Source organism: Cyprinodon variegatus, unplaced genomic scaffold (genome assembly GCF_000732505.1).
Source record: "Cyprinodon variegatus isolate N-32 unplaced genomic scaffold, C_variegatus-1.0 Scaffold242, whole genome shotgun sequence".
In the NCBI taxonomy this organism is placed as follows: Eukaryota; Metazoa; Chordata; class Actinopteri; order Cyprinodontiformes; family Cyprinodontidae; genus Cyprinodon; species Cyprinodon variegatus.
The window spans coordinates 857,041-877,383 of NW_015150695.1; the positions used below are offsets into that span (position 1 = coordinate 857,041).

A 20,343-nucleotide genomic window follows, 5' to 3' on the forward strand; every position below is an offset into this window, starting at 1 on the left:
TATATATATATATATATACATATATATATAGTGCTACTACACAACAAAACTTAGCTTCACTGAGCTGCTGAGGGATTTATCCCAAATCTTCACCTCTCTAAACAAATAAAAAGGTGTGCTTTTGGTAGACATTTGGATTTCATCTCAATGGAGAGGCAAGCCTAAGCACAGTGCTGAGGTGAATGCTCACAACAATAGTTTTTATCACACCGTCTCCTTCCTGCTAAGACACCGCATGAAACACAGATATGGTTTCAACATCAAAAAGTCTGGCCGTCGTCTGACCTTCACGGAGGAAGCTGGGTTGTTGCATCCATCTAAGATACGCCACGCTACTGAACAAATAAACACAAAGGCAGGTAGTAACACACACTCTCATGCTAGCCATGCGCACCTCAATTCTTTTATTTTTCTTCATAAAACCATAAATCGAATTTTAAGAGCAAGTCAGCTGCAGGAAAATATTTAGAGATGAACACTGGAAATAATCTATGTTCTTTTTTTTCCTTTTTCTAATATCTATAAATTGATTAAAGTGCATGTTATTATTTTGACTTTTTTGGTATATCTAAAGCAAAACATATATAGATATTTCTTTATTAGATTAAAGAAATTTGCCAAATTATGCATGAAATTTAGCATTTTAATCGTGTGTAAAAAATTGTGATATATATCTCCCCTTTTTTGATATTCAAAAAAATACAAAGGAGAAAATGGATTTATATTAAGTTAAAATATAGCAGAATTTGGTCCCTTTTTTTTATAAAAAAAAATTTTGTTTCTTTAGTCGAGACAAACAGAAAAGAAAAGGTTTGATTTCTATTCTAAACATTAAAAACATGAAAAAACTAATAGATGAAAAGCTTAATGAGGTAAGAAGGATGGAGCTGCTGAGGAATCAAAGCCAACAGAGTCAATTAGCTGAGTGGATGCCTGCAAATCGTTATGCTTCAAACAAAAAAAGGACTCATCGGTTCAAACCGCATATTTCCAACCCCAGGCTCCTACATGTTTACAACCCAGCTGTTGCTGTGAATTAGTGAAAAATGCTACTTGAATTCCCAACTGCAAACAACAAATGTTTAATATTTAACGAGCTTATAATTATTTTCATGTGACCTTTTTGTTGTTTTTTAATACAAACATCTAATCAATTACGTTTTTAGTCATTTCTAACCACATCTGGGTTGATTTTAATTTGTTGCGTCTTATTATATAGTAAACGCCCTGAAAGCAACACATGGCCATTCCTTCATCATGACTCACATAAAAAGCTGCACATGAACATCAAAAAAAAAAAGTATATGAGAGGGGTGTAACGTACCTGCAGCTGGAAGTAGAGAACCAGAAAGTGTAAACACCTAGGAGGAGAGAGGGGGGAGTAAATCACACGGGCAATTACATGGAAAATAAACGCAGGCTACCTCAATGACAGCAATGCACAAACAGCATATGAAGTTTTTGGCGACTTCTATTGGTAAGAATGCACGAGATTATGCGCAAAAACATGCAAAGAGAATTTTGAGCGCTTACAGGTAGAGGAACCTTGAAGGGAGCACGGACATCTTGGCTCTCAGAAAGACGGCTGAAATGCACCTGCTTCCTCACACTCAGAGCCCCGGGAAAGCTTGGAGGGATCGCCCCTTTCTCTGTGTCTCTCTCAGGCTTTGCGCGTCTTTTTACGCACACAACTCTTTTTACGCACACAACTCCGGCGGTAAGTAGGAGACCGAATCCCAGTGTAAGGATACATGCAGCAGGAAAGGCACGGACTGCAACATTGGGTGCTTCCTTGTTGGGGGGGAAACTACCCCAAAAAGTTTTAACTTCTCAGATCAGGTCCTCAGAGTTACAAAAGTTCACCTTAAAGTGGAGCCAAGCTGCGACGTCTCACAAAAATCCCCCTTACTTGAAAAAAAAAAAAGGAAAAATATCCCTTGAGCTTCTGCTTCCTCCAGAGATCACAGGCTCTTCATCTTGGTCCGGACCTGAAGGGGATTTCTACACCTTGCAAGGCGCATTTTATTCTAACAATGACGGAATGTAAAAAAATAATAATAAAATGAAGCGTTCCTGGGAGGACAACTGGAGCAGACAAACTTATCCAGGTCGAATCAGATTTTCTCTTTAAAAAAAAAAAAAGTGGCAGTGACAGTAGAAGTCGCAGATCCCTGGAGAGGCTGATGATAGCGCAGCGCTGCCTGCACGCCTGTCAGTGGTGTTTGCGCTTCTGCGGCTGCAGATTTGGGCACAGAGAGGCTTTTTTGTTGTTGGTGGGTGGAAACATGTCAGCGGTTTGCACCTGATAGGGTAATCGCGGAGAGACCATCAGCTTCAGATGTTTTTTTTTTTTTTTTTTTTTTTTTACCCTGATGGGCAAAGCGCAAGTAGATGATTTTACTTTTTAAAATCATTCTTTCCCTTTAAGTCTACTTAAAAAAAGGAATACATTAGATCTCAATAAGGACATCTACAGCTTTAGGAGTTTTAAGCTACTTAATTATGTAGATTCCGTTTAATATAATCATTGCTTATTATTATAATTCGTTTTATTTCTCACATTGGTGTGGTTTTGATGAGCTCCATTGTTGGGGTAAGCAACAGAAACTTGTCCTTTACATCTCTTCTCTGTGCGCTTTTTAAATCAATGTGAGTTTGTGGATTGGCCCATGCTCTCCCAGACAGCATTCAAATGTATTTCTTTTTTTTCTGTCCTTCAATTATGTGCCATAACTTATCCGACATTTAAATAAAAGAGAGGTGCGAATGCGTTTACGAGTGTTGGAGAGCTGGCAGCGTTGGAGTGAGGCTGCCATTTAAAGAAAAGAGAGAGAAAAACAACAACTTTTGTGGTTCGGTTTTATTGACCCATTAAAACTGGATCCTCGGGATTCCTTCTGCATTGACATTTAAAATAATTCTGAATGATTACATATACGACTTCCCATGCGTGCTGGGGATTTCAAAGGATCTCCAGCTGCTGGTCTGGTGGGAAATGAAGCGAAGCGCTCCAGCTGCTGATCAGCATGGGGCAGGACAACACAACTCCAGAAGAATATGTTGTTCCTTTTAATGAAAAGAGGGTAAAAAATGCATCATAACAATATAAAAAAAAATTTATATCAGACAAAAATTGTCTCTAATTTGTGTCTATCTTCAAGAGGTAAATAAAACCAAGCTGAGGTAGTTGTTTCTAATTGATTGATGCTTGTGTAAATATGCTGGTTTTGGTATTTGATCATATCCACTTTACATTATCTACAGCTCACCCCTCACAAAGCTTTCTCTGCATATGAAAAGTAAAAACACCTGAGGAGGGATTTACAGGGAAGATGATTAAGAGTCATTAGCTGAGGGGTCTGTGTTGGAATCCGCCTTGTAGCTTCACTAAGCATGTCTGCAACACATGTTTGTGACAAATTTGTCCAAGCATGACTGGAGAAGAACAGACAGATAGGGAAAATGGATACAGATGGAAGGAGGAAAACATGTTTGTTCTTTTAATAAAACCTTTAGAGCACTCTACAATGAAAAATATAAAACAACTGCTTTTGGCATTTATTTAACCATATTTAGTTACTTTAAGACAGTTGTTTCATGTCCAACCCCGCCAACATGACACAATTGTGTTAAAGTAACTAATATGATTAAGTAAATGCCAAAAGTAGTTGCATTATTTTTTTTCAAAAAAAAAATGATACAAACCCAGACTTTACCTTTAAAACGTATGTTATTTTTTCAATATATATTTGATCTTCTTTTTTTTAACATTTTACATGATGTGGTTTAATTGCATTCCTCATCCCAGTGTTAGTGCTTGAAGGCTGTTAATACAAAAGACATCTTTGGGTGTAGTTTTTTACAGGATCCGGGTCTTTATCTTGATATTTGATTTAGGCATTTAAAACAAGTATGCACTCCCTTAAAATGACGTCCAAAGATTGGACCTATAATCTTACATTCCAATCACTCCTGACACATGTCGGTGTATCCTTGAACAAGGCAACTAATCCATGAATTGATGCACCTTTGTGAGTGATGTTCTGTAGCATAGAAGATGAAGCTCTAAGAGAGGGCTCTTGGCAACTTAGATCAGAAGTGCCAACCTAATTTCTCTATTGAGTCATTTCAGGGTTATCAATTCTTTAAAAAGGACTGTTTGCAGCCATATAGATTATTTTTTTTAATTCTATCATTTCCTGGAGGATATACTTACCTTATTATAATTTAACTATTATTTATTTAGCATTTATTACACTTAAAAACATATATTCACATCTGGCAACATGCCTTATATGGCTCTTGAAGGCCGAATAAATCCTCTTGGTAGTGGGACAGATTTGGCTCATGGCATTTGGTTTGACACATATGATCAGGAAACATTGCACAAACAGAAATGTTTAAATTCAAGCCAAGTATGGGGAAAGCATACAGTTCTAATAATATAGCTAACTTTAGCTAAAATCTGATTTGATTAACCCAGATTCTACAAATGCATCTTTTTTTTCAGCAGCATGAAACCCCGATAACTCTGAAACTCTATAATGATTTTCTTTTTTTCATACCTCATCACCCATCCACAGTTGGCAAGGTAAATATGGCAGGTTTATCCGTATTATACATTTCTAAAACTTAACATAAGATCAATGTATATATTTAAGACTAAAAAGATAATTCAGTTATATTTATTTTAAAGTGACTGATGGTTCCAGTATGCCGGTTCCCTTTGCAAATGAGATCTAGATCTCTATGGGGTTTTATTCTGCTTATATAAAGGAAAATTAAATGAACAAACTAAACATGAATATTGGCTTTTTATTTCTCGCCGATGAATGTAGTTAAATAAAACATACTTTTTTTTTTCTTTTTTCAGTTAAAGATAAAACAATTGCCATAAAAGAATAATGTATTTCATGTTGTTTTACACATCTTTACCAATGATGCCAATGATTGTGTTCTGCACAGTATCGTCCCCCAGCAACAATTGGAGAAGCAGGATTTTTTTCCTTTTTATTTTTAAACTGTCTTTTTCTTTTCTCAGACTTGAGAGTTTGGGGAATAGTTTCTGGACACAAGCCAAGTGTCTGATGGTTCTGGCATGCACTCCTCTGCTGTAATAGTTATTTTGGCAGCTGACCAATCAGGAGCCAGAGCAAGGGGTTTATTCTGAAAACATGAACAAAGATTTAGAGAAAAAAAAGAAAAGAAAACAGTTTTCTGACTTTGCTGGACAGCTTGAATAATATGACTCCTGATCAAACCTTTATTTGTTTGCTGTCTTCCTGTTAGACCTTCTGAAAAAAGTGACTTGGCAAAGCCTGCAACTGTGGCCAAAAGAGGCTGAAGTTACCATACAGGAGTGATTCAAAATACAGGAGCATCTAAAAAAATGAATGTAAGAAAAAAGTAAACTTATTCCAATTATTAGGTATAAAAAAGATGCTTGTTTAAATTCAATGAAAAAAGGGATAATTTCTTTAACCATGTATTTCTGGTAAGTATGGTTTAAAGTAGATAAAAAAAAAATTCAGAAAATGTTACATAATATAAAAAAAAAAAAAAAAAAAACACTTTTTGTTAACAAATAAAAACTTACTGAACAGCTTCTCCATGAGCTGTAGACCCTATTCCCTTAGTATTTGGTCCAGGTACCCTACAGTATGAGAATAATGCAGAATCAATGCGGCCTGGCGCAGAGGCAATCAGCCTGCGATTCTCATCATCTGCATCATTGGCCTCTCTTTTTTTCTTCCTGAAAACACTCCACAGATTCTCTGTCTAAAACATTTTGGACTCTCAGTTTCTCAGCTCATCCTCCAGGCTCAGGGAAACCATGTTGGATCAGCACCTTTTTTCAAAATTTTTTTTCCTTGTACGTATTTTTCCATCAACATACTTAAGTACAATTTTGTGACAACCAGACTCTTTGATAATGACCATTTGTTACCTTTTTTCTTCATGTGGAGGATGCAATTCCATTACAAATGTGCACAAAGTTATGCCAATATTCTGCTAAATTAAAAAAAGCAAAATTTATATTAAATAGCAAATGCGATTAAAATAGCACATGAATACGCTTGTTAACATGTTAACTTTGAAAAAACGATATGACAGTGGCGAATGCAAACACATGAAATATATCTAAATTTCATCCTCCAACTACTTCTATTCTTCTTCATCATCTTTTTAAAAGGCAGTAACGTCCAGTTACGGATCACGTGACTCGTCTGGTGCAAAATAAAATGTTTCCATTGCAGTTTTGTTACATGTAAGGATTTTAATACGACCGAAAAACCATCACAACAAAGTGTAAAACCTATTTATAAAAAAAAAGCTTTTACATTTAGCAAATTTATTTTTATAATTGCTATTTGTGCGTTTTAACGGTTAATGGAAACACACCTTCTGACTGTCTGCTAAATAAGTCAGTTTTACTTAAAGTAACTGATAAAGCATAACATGGGCCCAAAATTTCCATTAGCTTCTTTATAAATATTCAAATTTTATAAGAATTCGAAATGTAGATTTTGGCAGCATAGCAATCAAAATTTCCAGAAAGTAGAGGTTTGAACCCTAACACTCTGTCTTTAAAAGGTAATGTATAAGTTTTCCTTTAAAAGTTAATTTACAGAACCAAGATTACTTTTTGGTAAAACTCTGAAACTCTAATCGAGTGAAATTGCCCTCTGTGCCCTTTCTGCTTTTTATTTCAAGGCTTTATGCCGCCTCACAAAAACAATCAGTTGTCTTTCTTCCATTAAAGAATAAATATATGAACTTTACTTGGACTAATAAAACACAACCTTCGTGTGAATAAAGCTCAAACAAGCCAGAGGCCTGGTTCAAGAAAAGAGTTTTATTTAGACGCAATGACCCTTCAAAATGAAAAAGACTGGTTGTATTTGTTTTCACGTTGGCGGTTTGGAGACAAACCAGCTTGTTTAATCTAATTGAAATAGAGGGAAAAGGGGAGATGAAGAAACCCGATAAATCAGGGAAGAATCTATCAAGTACTGGAAGGTGAAGATGAACAAGAAAGGGCCTTGTGAATGAGGAGCCATTTCAGTCCAGTTCTTGAGGTTTACAGAGGGGGGGGCGGGATAAGGTTACCCACACAGATTAGCCGACAAGAGAGAATGAGTGAGAAAAACTATCAAACTAGTTTAAAGGTAAGTTTACTTGGGTCACTTCGCTTGCCCGCCATTGAAAGTGCTTTTAAATCACCTGAAAATGATTCCCCTTCACCTCCTACCTCCATTCTTTTTAATTTCTTTTACAAAAAGCAAATTTGAGCCAGAAGCTGCAACGTGGCGAATGATGTTACTCCCTGAGCCCTTCCAAGCCTTTGAATTTGAACCGCTTCCGTGCATTTATGCGTGTCTGTCTGCAGCGGCGGGACTGTGGGAATGTCACCGGGGATATCTCATTGAAGCTAAAGGAGGAGGCATCTGAGGGCGGGCGAGCGCTCAGCAGTTCAAAGGACCCTAGCAGGCATTTAGGGCTTGACAAAAGAACTTGGCAGATCAGTAAGTGAAGCCCAATGTACTACATTAGTGTCAGGACCCCCTCCGCGTCCCTCCCACTTTGCACTTTCATCTCTGACACGGACATATTGACTCAAAGGAGAGAAGGGGGTGTTAGGGTCGGAGAGGGAGGGCTCGGTTGCTGCGGTGTGTGTCCTATTCAATTCCCAAGGTGAAGCGACTGATGCGGAGGGGTCACCACCCAGAAGCCTTTTTTTTTCTAACAAGAAGTCACAGCTCGACAAGCATGTGAGACTTAAATAGAACGACCCTCTTCCTCTCATCTCCCCCAAACTCAGCTCACCCCACTTGTGTATGTTGACCCCACCCCGCGGCTTCAAACGTGCACTCAGACACCCCTTTTTCACACCGCTGATCATCTCCTTCTGCCGGCTACCCGAAGTCATATGGCTAACGTGAGTCCAGGTCGTGATGGGGTCGCGACACCTCGGCTTTATGGAGGGTGACGGAGAAAGGATCCAGAGATGGGAGGGAGGGAGGGAGCTACCTCAGAGGCCCTTCAAGTATCACCTGAAGAAAGGGGGAGGAGGCGGAAAGAAGCAGGAAGTGTTTTTAATTTGTCCCCCCTGTCACACGTTGTTTGCACGGAGTCATTAGCGGTCAGTTAGGTTTGCCTTGAAGGGAGGAGACCAGAGGATGAAAATTAAAGCCCTGCTCCTCAACAAATCATCCGAGCACCAGAGTACACGTCAAGCAAACTAATGTTTCCATTAGCTCCAGTTGCCTGTTTGACATTAATGCTGAGCTGCTCCATCTCGGTCCAACAGGGAGTCTACAGTTGTCCGAAAACATAAACAAAAGTTTCGGCTCCCTTGTTGCTAGTTGCAAACATGTGCAATAACTTAATGTGACTGCGTGCATTTTGAAGACCTCACTTAAAGTATTCATGCTTGGACGAAATCCCTGGCCGTTGCTAAGCATGGAGAAGGTGCCAAAATGTGTCACAGTGTTACAACTGAATAACAATCAGCCCAAAGATCTCATGTGTTCCAAGATTCTGGCCCACATCTGACAGATAAATGTCAACTCCCTTGGTCAGGAAGAGGTAATAGAGAAAAAAAAAATAAAAGAAAAACTGTATGCAGAAGTGTTGAACAAGACAAGAGGTTTAATGATATAATAAGCCTTCAGAACTGGGTGGATTAGTGGTGAAATTTGGGGAAATGAAATGATGTAAGTGTTTTTTTGTCAGCTCTTTTTTACCCTCACTTGAATAACTGTGTAATTGTTTTCTTGGATGGACCTTATTACCAAATTAAGGGCCATCTTGTTTGTAATGTGGCATGAAATTACTTTGAGAGTCACAAACTGGTCAGAAAGCCGGACCCGTTTGCTTAAAAGATGAGAATTTATTCAAGACACTCAGCCGCCTGTTTCTTAAAGGATGTTTGTTAATGCCATTTATGAGGTGAAAGTTCAAAGTGAATAAAAAATTTGCTCCAAAACAGCTTTGAGAAGGCAACGCTTTAAAATCAAAAGAGGCCCACCAAGAGCGTGACCTGAGCCCACCCGCTGGATTTGATGAGGACTTTGATTTTTAGGCCATTACCTCCACGTTAGGGGTGAGAAGAACTGAGTGAGTGTTCAAAACAGAAACCTGTCTGGCTAACTTATCTGGTTACTGAGCGGTCTGATGAGATCCTCCTCAGGTGAAAACAGTTCAAAGAGCACATATGGCTTTTGAAAACAGGGCACACATTCCCAAAACTAACATTAAAGTACATCTTCACCATACAGGTTTCTTCGAATGTAAAGAAATTGATATGCTGTTGTAGATAAATTGTTGACCCCTCTACTTAAAGGCTTCCGTGTAAAGATAAATGATTGAAAGGACATTATAATAGTTATTACCATATAGTAATCTGACGTTGCTTAGCTAATTACTTACTTAAAATAAGTCTTTAGTGTGTTATTTGAACTGAGCGTAGCTAGACGTTCAAACAAACCAGCATTATTTACATCAATGAATGATTGCTGGCCGTTGAGTGAAAACCATTTTGTTTTATCCTAAGTATATGGTTTAATTGGCAAAATCGCTTCAACATCTATGTTCACAACAAGGAAAACAGTTTTCGAGATGTCAGTCTTTTAGATTTTCGAATTAAAAAGAAATTGCCTCAAAAGAGAACAAACTTTTACTCAAGCGTTTAATGTGGGCCGTCTGTTAGTTTTAATGCAGATTCCTAGCAGAAACGTTGAGCTCCCCAGCACAGCAGTCAGCAAAGTTTACGATCCATACAGCCATTTTCACTTGCTGAAAAAAGCCACAAATCAAGTGTGAAAACAAGGAGGAAATATTAGTTTAACTTCTGTTAAAGAACAAACAACATATGCGTTCCTATCAGTTTTATTTAATGATATATTAATTCATATAAAAAATACAGCATAATATATAGAGTAAGGAGCTGTGTAAAATATATAGCAGAGTAAAATTCCCTTAGATTTTATTTGGGGAAAAAAAAGAAAGACATTATGAAACAATAAAAAAAAAAAACCAGCAAAATGTCGGCAAGAGAATTTGGTACATCCTGGTCTATACTAACGGCCGTTAAAAGCTTCAGCGGAAGGAAGAAAGTTGTTCTTGTTCTCACAGCTGGAAACATAGATTGAAAGTTCTTGCTGATTGTTCTCAACAAGAGGTTTATGAAGAACCTTTGTCCAGCAGGGTTGTCCAACTGTGTCTGTTGTGTGACTGGTGAGGATTCAGACTGGGGTTTTTAAGAAGGAGGGTGTATGAACTGTCAGAGCCAAAACTAGTTTCTTGTTCTGACCATCTAAAGAATAAGAACATCTTGTTTTTTTTTGTTTGTTTTGTTTGCTGAGTGATTAAAAAGCTTTAAACAAGGCATTAGCTGGTATTTGACATTTACAATTCTTCTAAAATGTTCTTTGAATTAACGTTTAGTCAGTTTTAGGACAACAAAAGAAATAAATAAAGCACATTATTTCTCACAAGGGTAGGTACAATAATTTTATTAACATCCATGTAGATGTAGTTTGCCATGGTCCATTTATCATTATTCCCCAGACTCTTATGGTTAAAAAGTTAAAGAGGGACCTCCAGCAGGTGTCCCTGACTGTTAAATTGTCCTTTTTCATGGTGTAAAGGTGAGAGTGGGGATAGCAAGGCAGCCACTATTTGTACCCTTCTCCAAATGACTTTATTCCAGAAGGAGGACTAAAGAGTGTGCCTTGTAGAGAGCACACTCTTGTGTGGTCTTCAGGACTTAAAGTATGAGCTTAGTTCTATTTTTTTTTTTTAAGAAACCCAACACCAGTGCACACATTTTGACATTTAAAAGATGATGACTCTTCTAAGTGAAACTGTTTTAGCAGTAATGAAGAATAGCATGGGGATGTCAAGCTATCATACCAACCAGGAAGGAGACGGGTTCTGTGTCTGCAAGATGCTGAATAATGTGCTGATCAAACTGACTGAGACATTGTAAAGATATGAGGTTAAGCTTAGACCGGTAAGAGACTGTTCATCAACAGTTAAATGAGCGTTGCCCTGATGTAGACCAAAAGTCATTCTTCCCCTAAACAGCATATAATATTAAATTGGAGTTTTGAATTGAATGCACTTGGGGACAAACGCTTTATATTGGAAAACACACCCTATTGTATGGCAAAAGGAAAAGCTTGTGATGCTGGGAAAACAAATACAGGGGAGGTGGCATCATGTTCAAGGTGTGTTTGCTTTGAAAGGGACTGATGCACTTCATAAAATAGATGGTATCATGGGGAAAGAGTAAAACACGGTGGGTCTTCCAAATAGAAAATGACCCTAATCATCCCAGCTATTGTTTAAGGTCAACCAAGTCTTATTTTGAGTGACCATCACAAAGCCCCAACCTGTGTTCCATCAAAAGCCTGTGAGCAGAACTTAAAGAGGCATGACTGAGTTTTCCAATGATACTGCCAACTGTGGCTAAAATAAACAACTGCAGGACTCTTCTGCTCGTTCTTGTAGTGCCTACTCGTACTTGACTACTTTTTTTATCCATCTTACGGCTGGTTTGTACTCAAAAACCAGGTCGTTTGCATGTGTGTTGCAGTTAACACAGATATGCCCCCGCCCCTTCCGCAGACACTCTGGTACACCTCTCCAAAATTCCATGTGATTCCATGCCACAGACAGATGGTCTTTGATTGGTCAAATCTACATCCGCTATTGCCTGTTTGATACCTTACCGGCTTGTTTTGTTTGTATGACCGCCATTGTGGAAAACGACTTGTGAAGATGGACCAGCTAGAAGAGCGATGTGTTCGAGAAGGCTGGAACCCTTTTATCAACTTGATCCCCGTTCTTTTTGCCCTCATGTCTCTCTGTTGTTGCACAAACTTGCCCCTTGGATTTTTCCACTTCCTTACCGCCTCGGCCATATCTAGTCCCACAGCTAGTTCATGATTGTCCCTCTTGCGTTGGGGCCTGGAATAACATAGAACAGACCACGTTTCGGGACACACTGCTGCAGAAGAATAACTAGCCCCACATGTCGTGTATCCATTGGTGTCTGAGTTGAGCTGGATGACAACCGCTTATGCGTATCTATAAAACCATCTTAAATATAACTTTTCCATTGTTTGTCGGGGTTTAACCCATTAAACATGGACACGTTTGATGTCACATCCGCAGAAACAGCGCGGGAACTCCCGAGCCAAAGTACTTTTAGGTAAAAGAAGGTACAGGCTTATTGATGCACTGCCCCTGAACTACTGAGGTGCCTGTCTGCTCATCAAACAATGTTTTATTCATAAAGGGGCAAATCATTGTGAAGCTATTGTGAAGAAATTTCTTCTGTAAAAATGTACAAAATGAAATTGGCCAAGACTGTAGGAAACCATTTTTAACAAGCTTGTAAAGGGATATGAGAAAGGCTTGATGCAAATCATGCAATTTAGAAGTGGAGTCCGAATCCTAAGTGAATGTATGTCAACTGCTGGTTTTGAAGAAAGATAATTGTCAACTATTCTTTCGTTAATTGTTTTGGTAACATCTTTGTGGCTAGACCAATCAAGATCTTGAAATTTTGTATGGAATTTGTTTTCAGGGTGCGCTATAAAGCATTAGTGAAAATAGACAACTAAAATTCCTTGTATGTCATTTATTCATCCGTCTAAAAGAAAAATGACAAAACTCCTTTTACTTTCTCTCATGACTTGTCATTGTTGGTCGTGTGGTTTTGATACTTCAATCTAAATTATTCTGGTGTCATATGTATGGTCCTCTAGTATCTGCCACCCAAAACATCTCATTGTGCAAAACTTGCATTACTATGAACCAGGATTGTGGGTGTTCTACCATATAAATATGTTGCAATATCCCTTTAATCTGAACTGAAACCTCAGGTTTTGTGACAGAGTCGCCTTTAAAAGCGAATGACCCTGTCTTTCTCATCAGGACTGAAACTTTACCATGTGTTACACTGACTGAAGTGCAGTTGCAGCTTTACAAGTCGTCTGTTCCCAGTCTAGAAAGGAGCCTGAGCAGTTGCATAGGAGTTTCTCCTCAAGCTGTCTCTGCCCTGCTAAGCTAGCCCGAACCTGCAGTTCCACTCATCCTAATCGCTGAGCCCAATCCATTCCCCTGTCTAGCACCTCTTCAGAGGCCGCTTGCTCCTTTGTTCTGACAATACACAAACGACCATTCAAATGGAGGCACTCTGTAATCAGTGAAATACTAGCCTCTGGGCTTTGTGGAATAGAAAAAAGGGAGGGAAAGAGAGAGCTACATTGAAAGAGAGGAGAGGGAGAAAATCCATCCATGACCAATCAACTCTAACTACCTGTCTGGCTTTTTGGCTGCAGATGTTATTTGGGAAAGAGGAAAAATGTGCCCGTTCCAGATGTAAGATGTACAAAAGCAGGGCAGGCTGGTACCTCCGCCCACCGATATGAAAAGGCTGGACTCTTCCACACCCACCCGTGTCTTAAATATGGCTGATGTTTTATTTAATTTTTTTGTTGTTGTTTATTTTTTATCTTGCCCACGTGGTTTGCATCAAATAAATATGTGAAGTATGATGTCAAGCTACGTTCAAACCAGCAATAAACTGAAACCTCATAGATGTAGTCTCATTATCCACATAACATAAGACAGGTCAAAAAAGAAGGGTAAAAAAAAAGAAAAAAAAAATGCTGGATACGGGTCGGGTAAATATTTCAACAAAAATAATGATTCTGAAAAAAGTCATACTGTTTTTCTCTATTCTCCTAACATTCACACACAACTTGCATCCCTTGATTCCACATGATATATTTCCAAATCTATTCATGTTATATAAGTGTGGGTCTATGTGTCGCACCCTATCTCCAGAGAAAATTACTCATTTTCTGATTCTCTAATAGCATGGGTTTGTAAAGGTAATTATACGCCTCTTGCTAAAATTAGACCTGTAATCTAATCCAGACATCTTTAGATATTTTTTATAAACTGAATAGAACAATCTTTTTTATTCATTTATTTTTGTTAATAAATTTGAGTGTTGTTACTTTGTGAACATCACTGATTTTACTTTTTTCCTCCAATTTATCACATAAATTGTTCATTTAGACCAGGCATCCCCAAAGTCGATCCTCAAGGGCTGCTGTCCTGCAGATTTTAGAGGTTTCTCTGATTTAGCACAGCTGATTCTGATGATTGCAGTTCAGCAAAAGCTGTGCTGGACAGGGAAACCTCGAAAACCTGCAGAACTGTGGCCCTTGAGGAACGACTTTGGGGATGCCTGATTTAGACCATAATCTAGAGTCAAACTGACCTATCACACACTGTAGTTTTTGACTGTATTGGGGGGGACCAATATATTATGAGAAACCATCAGGAATCTTCATGCAGAAAGACCAAGAACCTGTCTTCCACAGATTAACCTCACAAACCACGGTTCTGTTGTACATCTCTACCATTCAGCTTTATTCTACCGAAAAGGGAAAAAAAATAATTTGATTTCACTCTTTCAAATAAAAATAAAAATTTGATTTATGTATGTATTTTGGGTTTTTAAACTAGTAAGGTATTGCAGTTTAAAGAGATGTGTTGAGAAATGTGTCATGAAATGTATATCCCAAAGAGCAATTATGCCTTCAGTTCTGCTGTGTATAATTCACTAGCCTTGTTAAAGGGACACATGTAACTGGAATAAATGGCAAAACATCTCAGATGGATTGTTATTATCTGCATGGATTTAAACGCTTCTCAGGATCAAGTTGTTCTGAATAAGAGAAGTTGACCAGAGTGATTATCTGCAACCCACCTGTGATGTATTTCTGCTTTGGATGGCTAGAAACTAGTCAGATTATTATTGATAGCATGTTTATGGAACACATTTTAAGTCTACTCTGCCATTTTATTACAATTATATTTTTGTTTTTGAGTTTGAGTTCATTGTAATATGTAATTGTAATTCTGTGGATATAACAATAGCTACTTCTACCTGTATGTAAGCAATACATGAGATTTATGAAAAGTTTCCTAAACAGTTGAAAGTTTTCTAAACAAAGAAAGAAGGGGGGAAATTTATGCTATACGTTTTAGAGCACTTTATTAATAATTCATTCCTTTTTGGTCACAATACCAACCATAAGTTATTTGGATTTCAAGTGACAGAACAACACAAATTAATGAATAAATGTGAAGCAGAAAAAAAAATCCCATTAACTCTTTCATAGATGAGAACATAACAGAATAATATCTAGCCTCACACCTTACCATGATACCCAGAAATAAAGTACTTAAGCATGTTAGTAAATGCAGAGTGTTTGTTTGATTTAGTCTTAGTTGTGCTTTGAAAATCTGGAAGTTTGAAAGTTTGAAAGTCAAGGTACAGTATGTTTGAGAATGTAAATGGTGTGACTGCTTACCTAAGGGAGCATTGATTAGAGGAGAGATCTAGAGGCTCAGGTGGTAGAGACTATTCTAAGACTTTAACCAGTCTAACACTCCACAAATCTGGTCGTTATGGAAGAGTGATAAAAAAAAGTAGGAGGTCTTGTTTAGGGTTTTCCATAATCCATAACAGAGAAAAATGACACATATATAGGTCTGCTGTTGAATTAGCTCAATATAGAGCATACTGGCAGTCTGAAAAATACACCATACTACATTTAATGGTGAAAAAACATTAAAACTTCAGCAAAAATGGGAAACAAGGATTGGGTTATATTCAGAACAATCCTGAAAAAAAAAGACTTCCAGCCTCTTACAGTAGTTAAACTTAATTGGTAAAGTTAACTTGAGATTGAATGGAAGTTTGACTTGCAGCATCACAAAAACCTTCTGGAACAGTTCAGATCAGTTCAGTGGTATGCATTAATATGGTCAAGTTTAAATCCAGACCTAAAATCAAACTTCATTTGGAACTGGATATAAAATTTATATTTTAAAGATGGCATATATCCAAATAGACAAAAGATTATCTTTTGTAAAATGAAAAAAATTCAAAAGAGGAACAAAGCAGGTGGAGAAATACCCTGAGAGCCAGCCATAAAATAGAAAAACAGTGAACAAACAAAGTATATAACCAGGAGGCCTAAACCTAATGCATTTTTTTATTCCTCCCCATAAAAAGTGATGAAATTATTTCTAAATTCTGAGCTACTTTTTAAATTATAAAATAGTTATATATATATTTATATATACATTTTTAAGGGCTAAAATTCATTTTTATTTACAGATCATAAACTATATTTTGAAATAGGTGCTCCTTAGTTGCCTATAGAGAAACTACAATAAGACAAACAGCTGCATTTGCCTTCTGAGGCTAATATCCACTCATTCTGAAAATTGCTGCACCAGCTCCAGGGGTGAAACGGAAAATGGAAGCTTCTTTCCAAGCAGCACTGAGAGCCTGCTGGAGAAACTGGGCGAGGTGTCATGTGAGACGGCGTACAAGGTGCGTAGCAGCCTCAGAGAGCTCGGGGGCTGGAGTCATTACAGATACCAGCCTTTTGATGTAAAAGGGACTGACAAATTACCTTGTTGAACCACGATATCCTAAGTGAGGTGTATCTGTCAAATATCTGATAAAAATGCTCCCCAAGGCTGCAGTTGGACTGATCCTGGACTGATAGTGGGGAAAAAAAGCATGTAAATTAATGCATTGACATGTTTAAACAAATTATCTTTTTCATTTAGAAAACCTCAATCACAAGTTGAATCTTTACATGTTACCCAGAGAGCTATAAATATGAGAAACAAAATGAGACATTCATGTATTTATTATGTTTGTTATAAATATTCTACATTAGTGACATAATTTCCATAAAAGTGTTGAATCCTGGACAAAGGGTAGTTTATATTGCAACATCTAAAGTGATTTAAAAGCAGGATGAAAACAATCAAACGGAAGAAGAGTGAATTAACTTAGAGTTTAAGTTTGGCATTACATAAAACAAGAAATATAGCTTAAACAGTTAAAGAAAGCTGGTAAATAAAGCCTTTGTTTGACAGGATGCTGCAATGAGAATAATATTTTTTAGTCCTGGTTTAAAGGAGCAACTTCTGCAGTTTTTTAAGGAAATTCTCCAAAGGCAAGCAAACCAAATGCTGCATTTTCTTCTTAAGATGCAGTTCTGGAAACACTGAGCAAAAATCTCTCTGATGATCTGGAAGGTTAACATTGCTCACACTTGAGAGGTGACGTGGGGATCGTTGAAGAGCATTCAGCTCCTTAATTTTAAAATCAACCGTTTTACAAGCAGGGAGCCAGAGCTGTGATTTAAGGTATTTTATGTTTAATTTCATGTGTTGATTTGGACTCATTCAACGTTTTGGACGATCTACTGTTTCTTTTTCTGACGTCTTTTGCAGTCCCTTATTTTACAGTGATAGTAAATAGTTCTACTATTAGACCATACTGTGTTGTTGAAATTTAGGTCTGAATCCATAGTTACTATTATTTTAGGTTTTGGGCAGGGTCTCTTTTTATCCTAATTCAGTTTAGTTCAGAGCTGCTTTTTAACCTTGCATTGTTTTTGTCAGCAAAGCTATGTTAGAGATATTTTTCAATACAGCCTTGAGGAATCCCACATGTGATCCTAAGTATGAAGTTTTTTAAAAATTCTGCATAAAGCCTTATAGACAATTTAAAAAAACCTCGCCATAGTCATGCAGCATTTATAATGACTTTGTAAACCTACTTGTTTGATTCTGAATTATAAAGTCCTATCTTATCTTATATAAATCCCTTTAATTGTCCCACAATGGGGAAACTCACTCTCTGCATTTAACCCATCCCTTTGTGGAGCAGTGGGCTGCCATTGTGAGGCTCCCGGGGAGCAGTGTGGGGTTAAGGGTCTTGCTCAGGAACCCAGAGTGGAGGCAGTCGGGATCGAACCGGGTACTTGCAACCTTCTCAGAGCACAAGCGAACTGCTCTAACCACTAGGCCGACACTCCCCTATATCTCATCCTGTATTATAAGTGCTTTCTCCTAAATTGTATACTTAGTTCTGTTCCTTAGGGTAAATATTATTGAGTTCCTTGGATTGTGAAGAATTCAACTAGGTAACCATAATATCCATTTTGAAATGGTCGTTTGTGCAATGAAGAGTTTTTATAACATGAAATTGAGTGAATAGACTTTAACCCCCTATTTCACTTCACACTGATTCCTTTAGGTAACAATAAAAGGTATGAAAACCATCTAGTCCATATCTCTGAAAGAGGCATAAAACAGAAACTACACTTCTTTTTTTTTTTTTTTTTACATATGCCCCACCTTTAGTATCAGAAAAGTGTCCTACCACAACGAGACTAATCTTAATTCCTGGGAACCAACTAACCAAACTTTGAACCAAAGTTACAACACATTCGGCTTTCAGGTGAGACAGCAAGCCAGCACAAGTTTGTGTCTAATTTCTGGTTTTATAAAAGGTCCAGTAAGTCTTCATTTCTTCAACTTAAAATGTAAATCGAATATATTTCTGTCCTTTACTAAAAGAAACTAAACACCTAAACATTTTCATGGTAATGGAAGTAATTTAGAAAAATACTTAACTTAAAGGGGAAGTTACATATGTGGACTTTATATTAACATTACTTAAACAGGTGTGGACGCAACAAATATGGATGGAACTGATAATTGAGATTCAGCTGGGATGAAATTAGGAAAACTTTTGGAGAATTTTAAAGATAAAGCACCTTAAGAAACGGAAAAGGGGTTAAAGGAAGCTTTTAGAGGTTTTAAATCCCAAACAAACGTGCATTTACCAACAGTTATGATGAAGTGTTTGAACTAAACCTTGTGCTCTTGTTATGTCTGATTTTTGAGAAGTGTATAACTGTTAATGAAGCAATTAAACTCCAAGGAGGTATGTTAAAAAAGTTTAACTGGGACAAACATCTCTCTCAGCTCTAAAAGAAAAAGGTAGAACTTCTCCAGACAGGGTGAATTTTTAACATCTATTTGGGACTGTGCAACTCCACTCAGCTCCTTGAAGTCTGGACTCTGAATACATGGAATCCACTTATGCTCGAATATCACCTGTCAAAACACCTTATGCTGATGTGATGAGTTTTGCAATCGGGTGACATGTCCAGACTTTTTAAAAGAAAACAGTACATTGAGTCATATAGAAATCAATGAAGCTTCTTTTTTTTTTCTTCCTTTTAGCAAAACCCAATTGGTACAGAGCAAAATGAATGTTTTAGTTTTATTCTCACCAAACACAACAAACATCTAATTGCATACAGCTGAATCAGATTCACAAATACATGAGCCTTGGTGTCCAGGTTGCTTAAAATGCTAAGAAATACCTCTTGAAGTCCAAATCATTTGCTGAAAACAACAATTGTGGTAATAGCTCACAACAAAAGTTGTAGGTGGATCCCATTTAACAAATCCTGAGTGCTCAAATTCTTTCACATCTCAGTCAAGTAAGACCCAGACACCTTTCCGCTGCATTAGAAAGGAAAAAGCTTAGTTTGTGGGCAGAGGAATGCAGCTTACATCCTTGCAATAGCAGCCGTAGAGGTAATGCACCCGCATGTTGGCGCTTGTCGAGGTGAGCGCACCTCCCTCTTCTGTATTAATAACCGCATGTCCTATTGCTGTATCAACTGGGCTGTGTTTTACAGGGCCTGGCTTAGCTTACGGGAAGATAGATGATGAACTCCCCCACCTTTTCCTCTCATTTACAACAGTACTTCTCCAGACGTCTGTCTTGCTGCACTATTCCCGATCCGTGAATGAAAAATCTCTACTTGAATATGCCCACGCCCTGACATCCCTTTAAGAATGCCAAATACAGAGGTCCAGTTTACAATGGGATGGTGTCATTTTTAATGAAGTGTGCATGTGTGGTGATTCTGAATGACAACATGGATATTTTGAGGCAAAACGGAGCAAGATAAAAATAGATTGTTGTAGCTTTGAGCGAGAGTGTCAAAAGGTTCATAAATCCCGAGAGGAAAAAGCTCTGACTGGCTTCTTTCTTCTTTCTTTTTTTGTGCAAAAAAAAAAAAAAAAAATGTTTATACAAGCACATTGGTCTTGACAATTGACTAACACATAGAAGGGATTGTCATTACGATACACTCAACTGTCAAACCTGAGCTATGAAAGAGAAAATCGCTGGTGATGACAATGATGGCTTCCTTTCTCTCTAATATAAACATACCAGCGTGATCACTTTTTCCCCTCAGGGCAAAGTCATTGTTCCAGTTTGAAAGCTCCCTCTGGATGCTTGGTATTTTTTCCCTCTCTGCTCATTTATTTGTTTGTATCCAGGTGATGTGCCAAACTGTCACATCAAGCACAGACTGACTTATTTTCTTGGAGCAAAGGTCAAAACCATTGCAA

The 20,343-nt window shown here is 37.7% G+C and overlaps 1 protein-coding gene across 2 annotated transcripts in view; it reads right to left on the reverse strand.

Moving 5' to 3' along the window:
- The window catches only part of LOC107089165 (fibroblast growth factor 18-like), a 14,419-nt gene extending 12,152 nt beyond the window's left edge, over window positions 1-2,267 (reverse strand). The window contains exons 1-2 of one of the 2 annotated variants that reach the window (XM_015381802.1): window positions 1,534-2,267; window positions 1,325-1,361 (exon numbers count right to left, since the gene is read on the reverse strand). In XM_015381802.1, the coding sequence (XP_015237288.1) occupies window positions 1,325-1,361; window positions 1,534-1,565 (69 nt within the window). In that variant the 5' untranslated portion in view covers window positions 1,566-2,267. The remainder of the gene's footprint in view (window positions 1-1,324; window positions 1,362-1,533) is intronic. The other variant, XM_015381801.1, reaches the window with a different exon arrangement.
- Window positions 2,268-20,343: the final 18,076 nt, after the last annotated feature.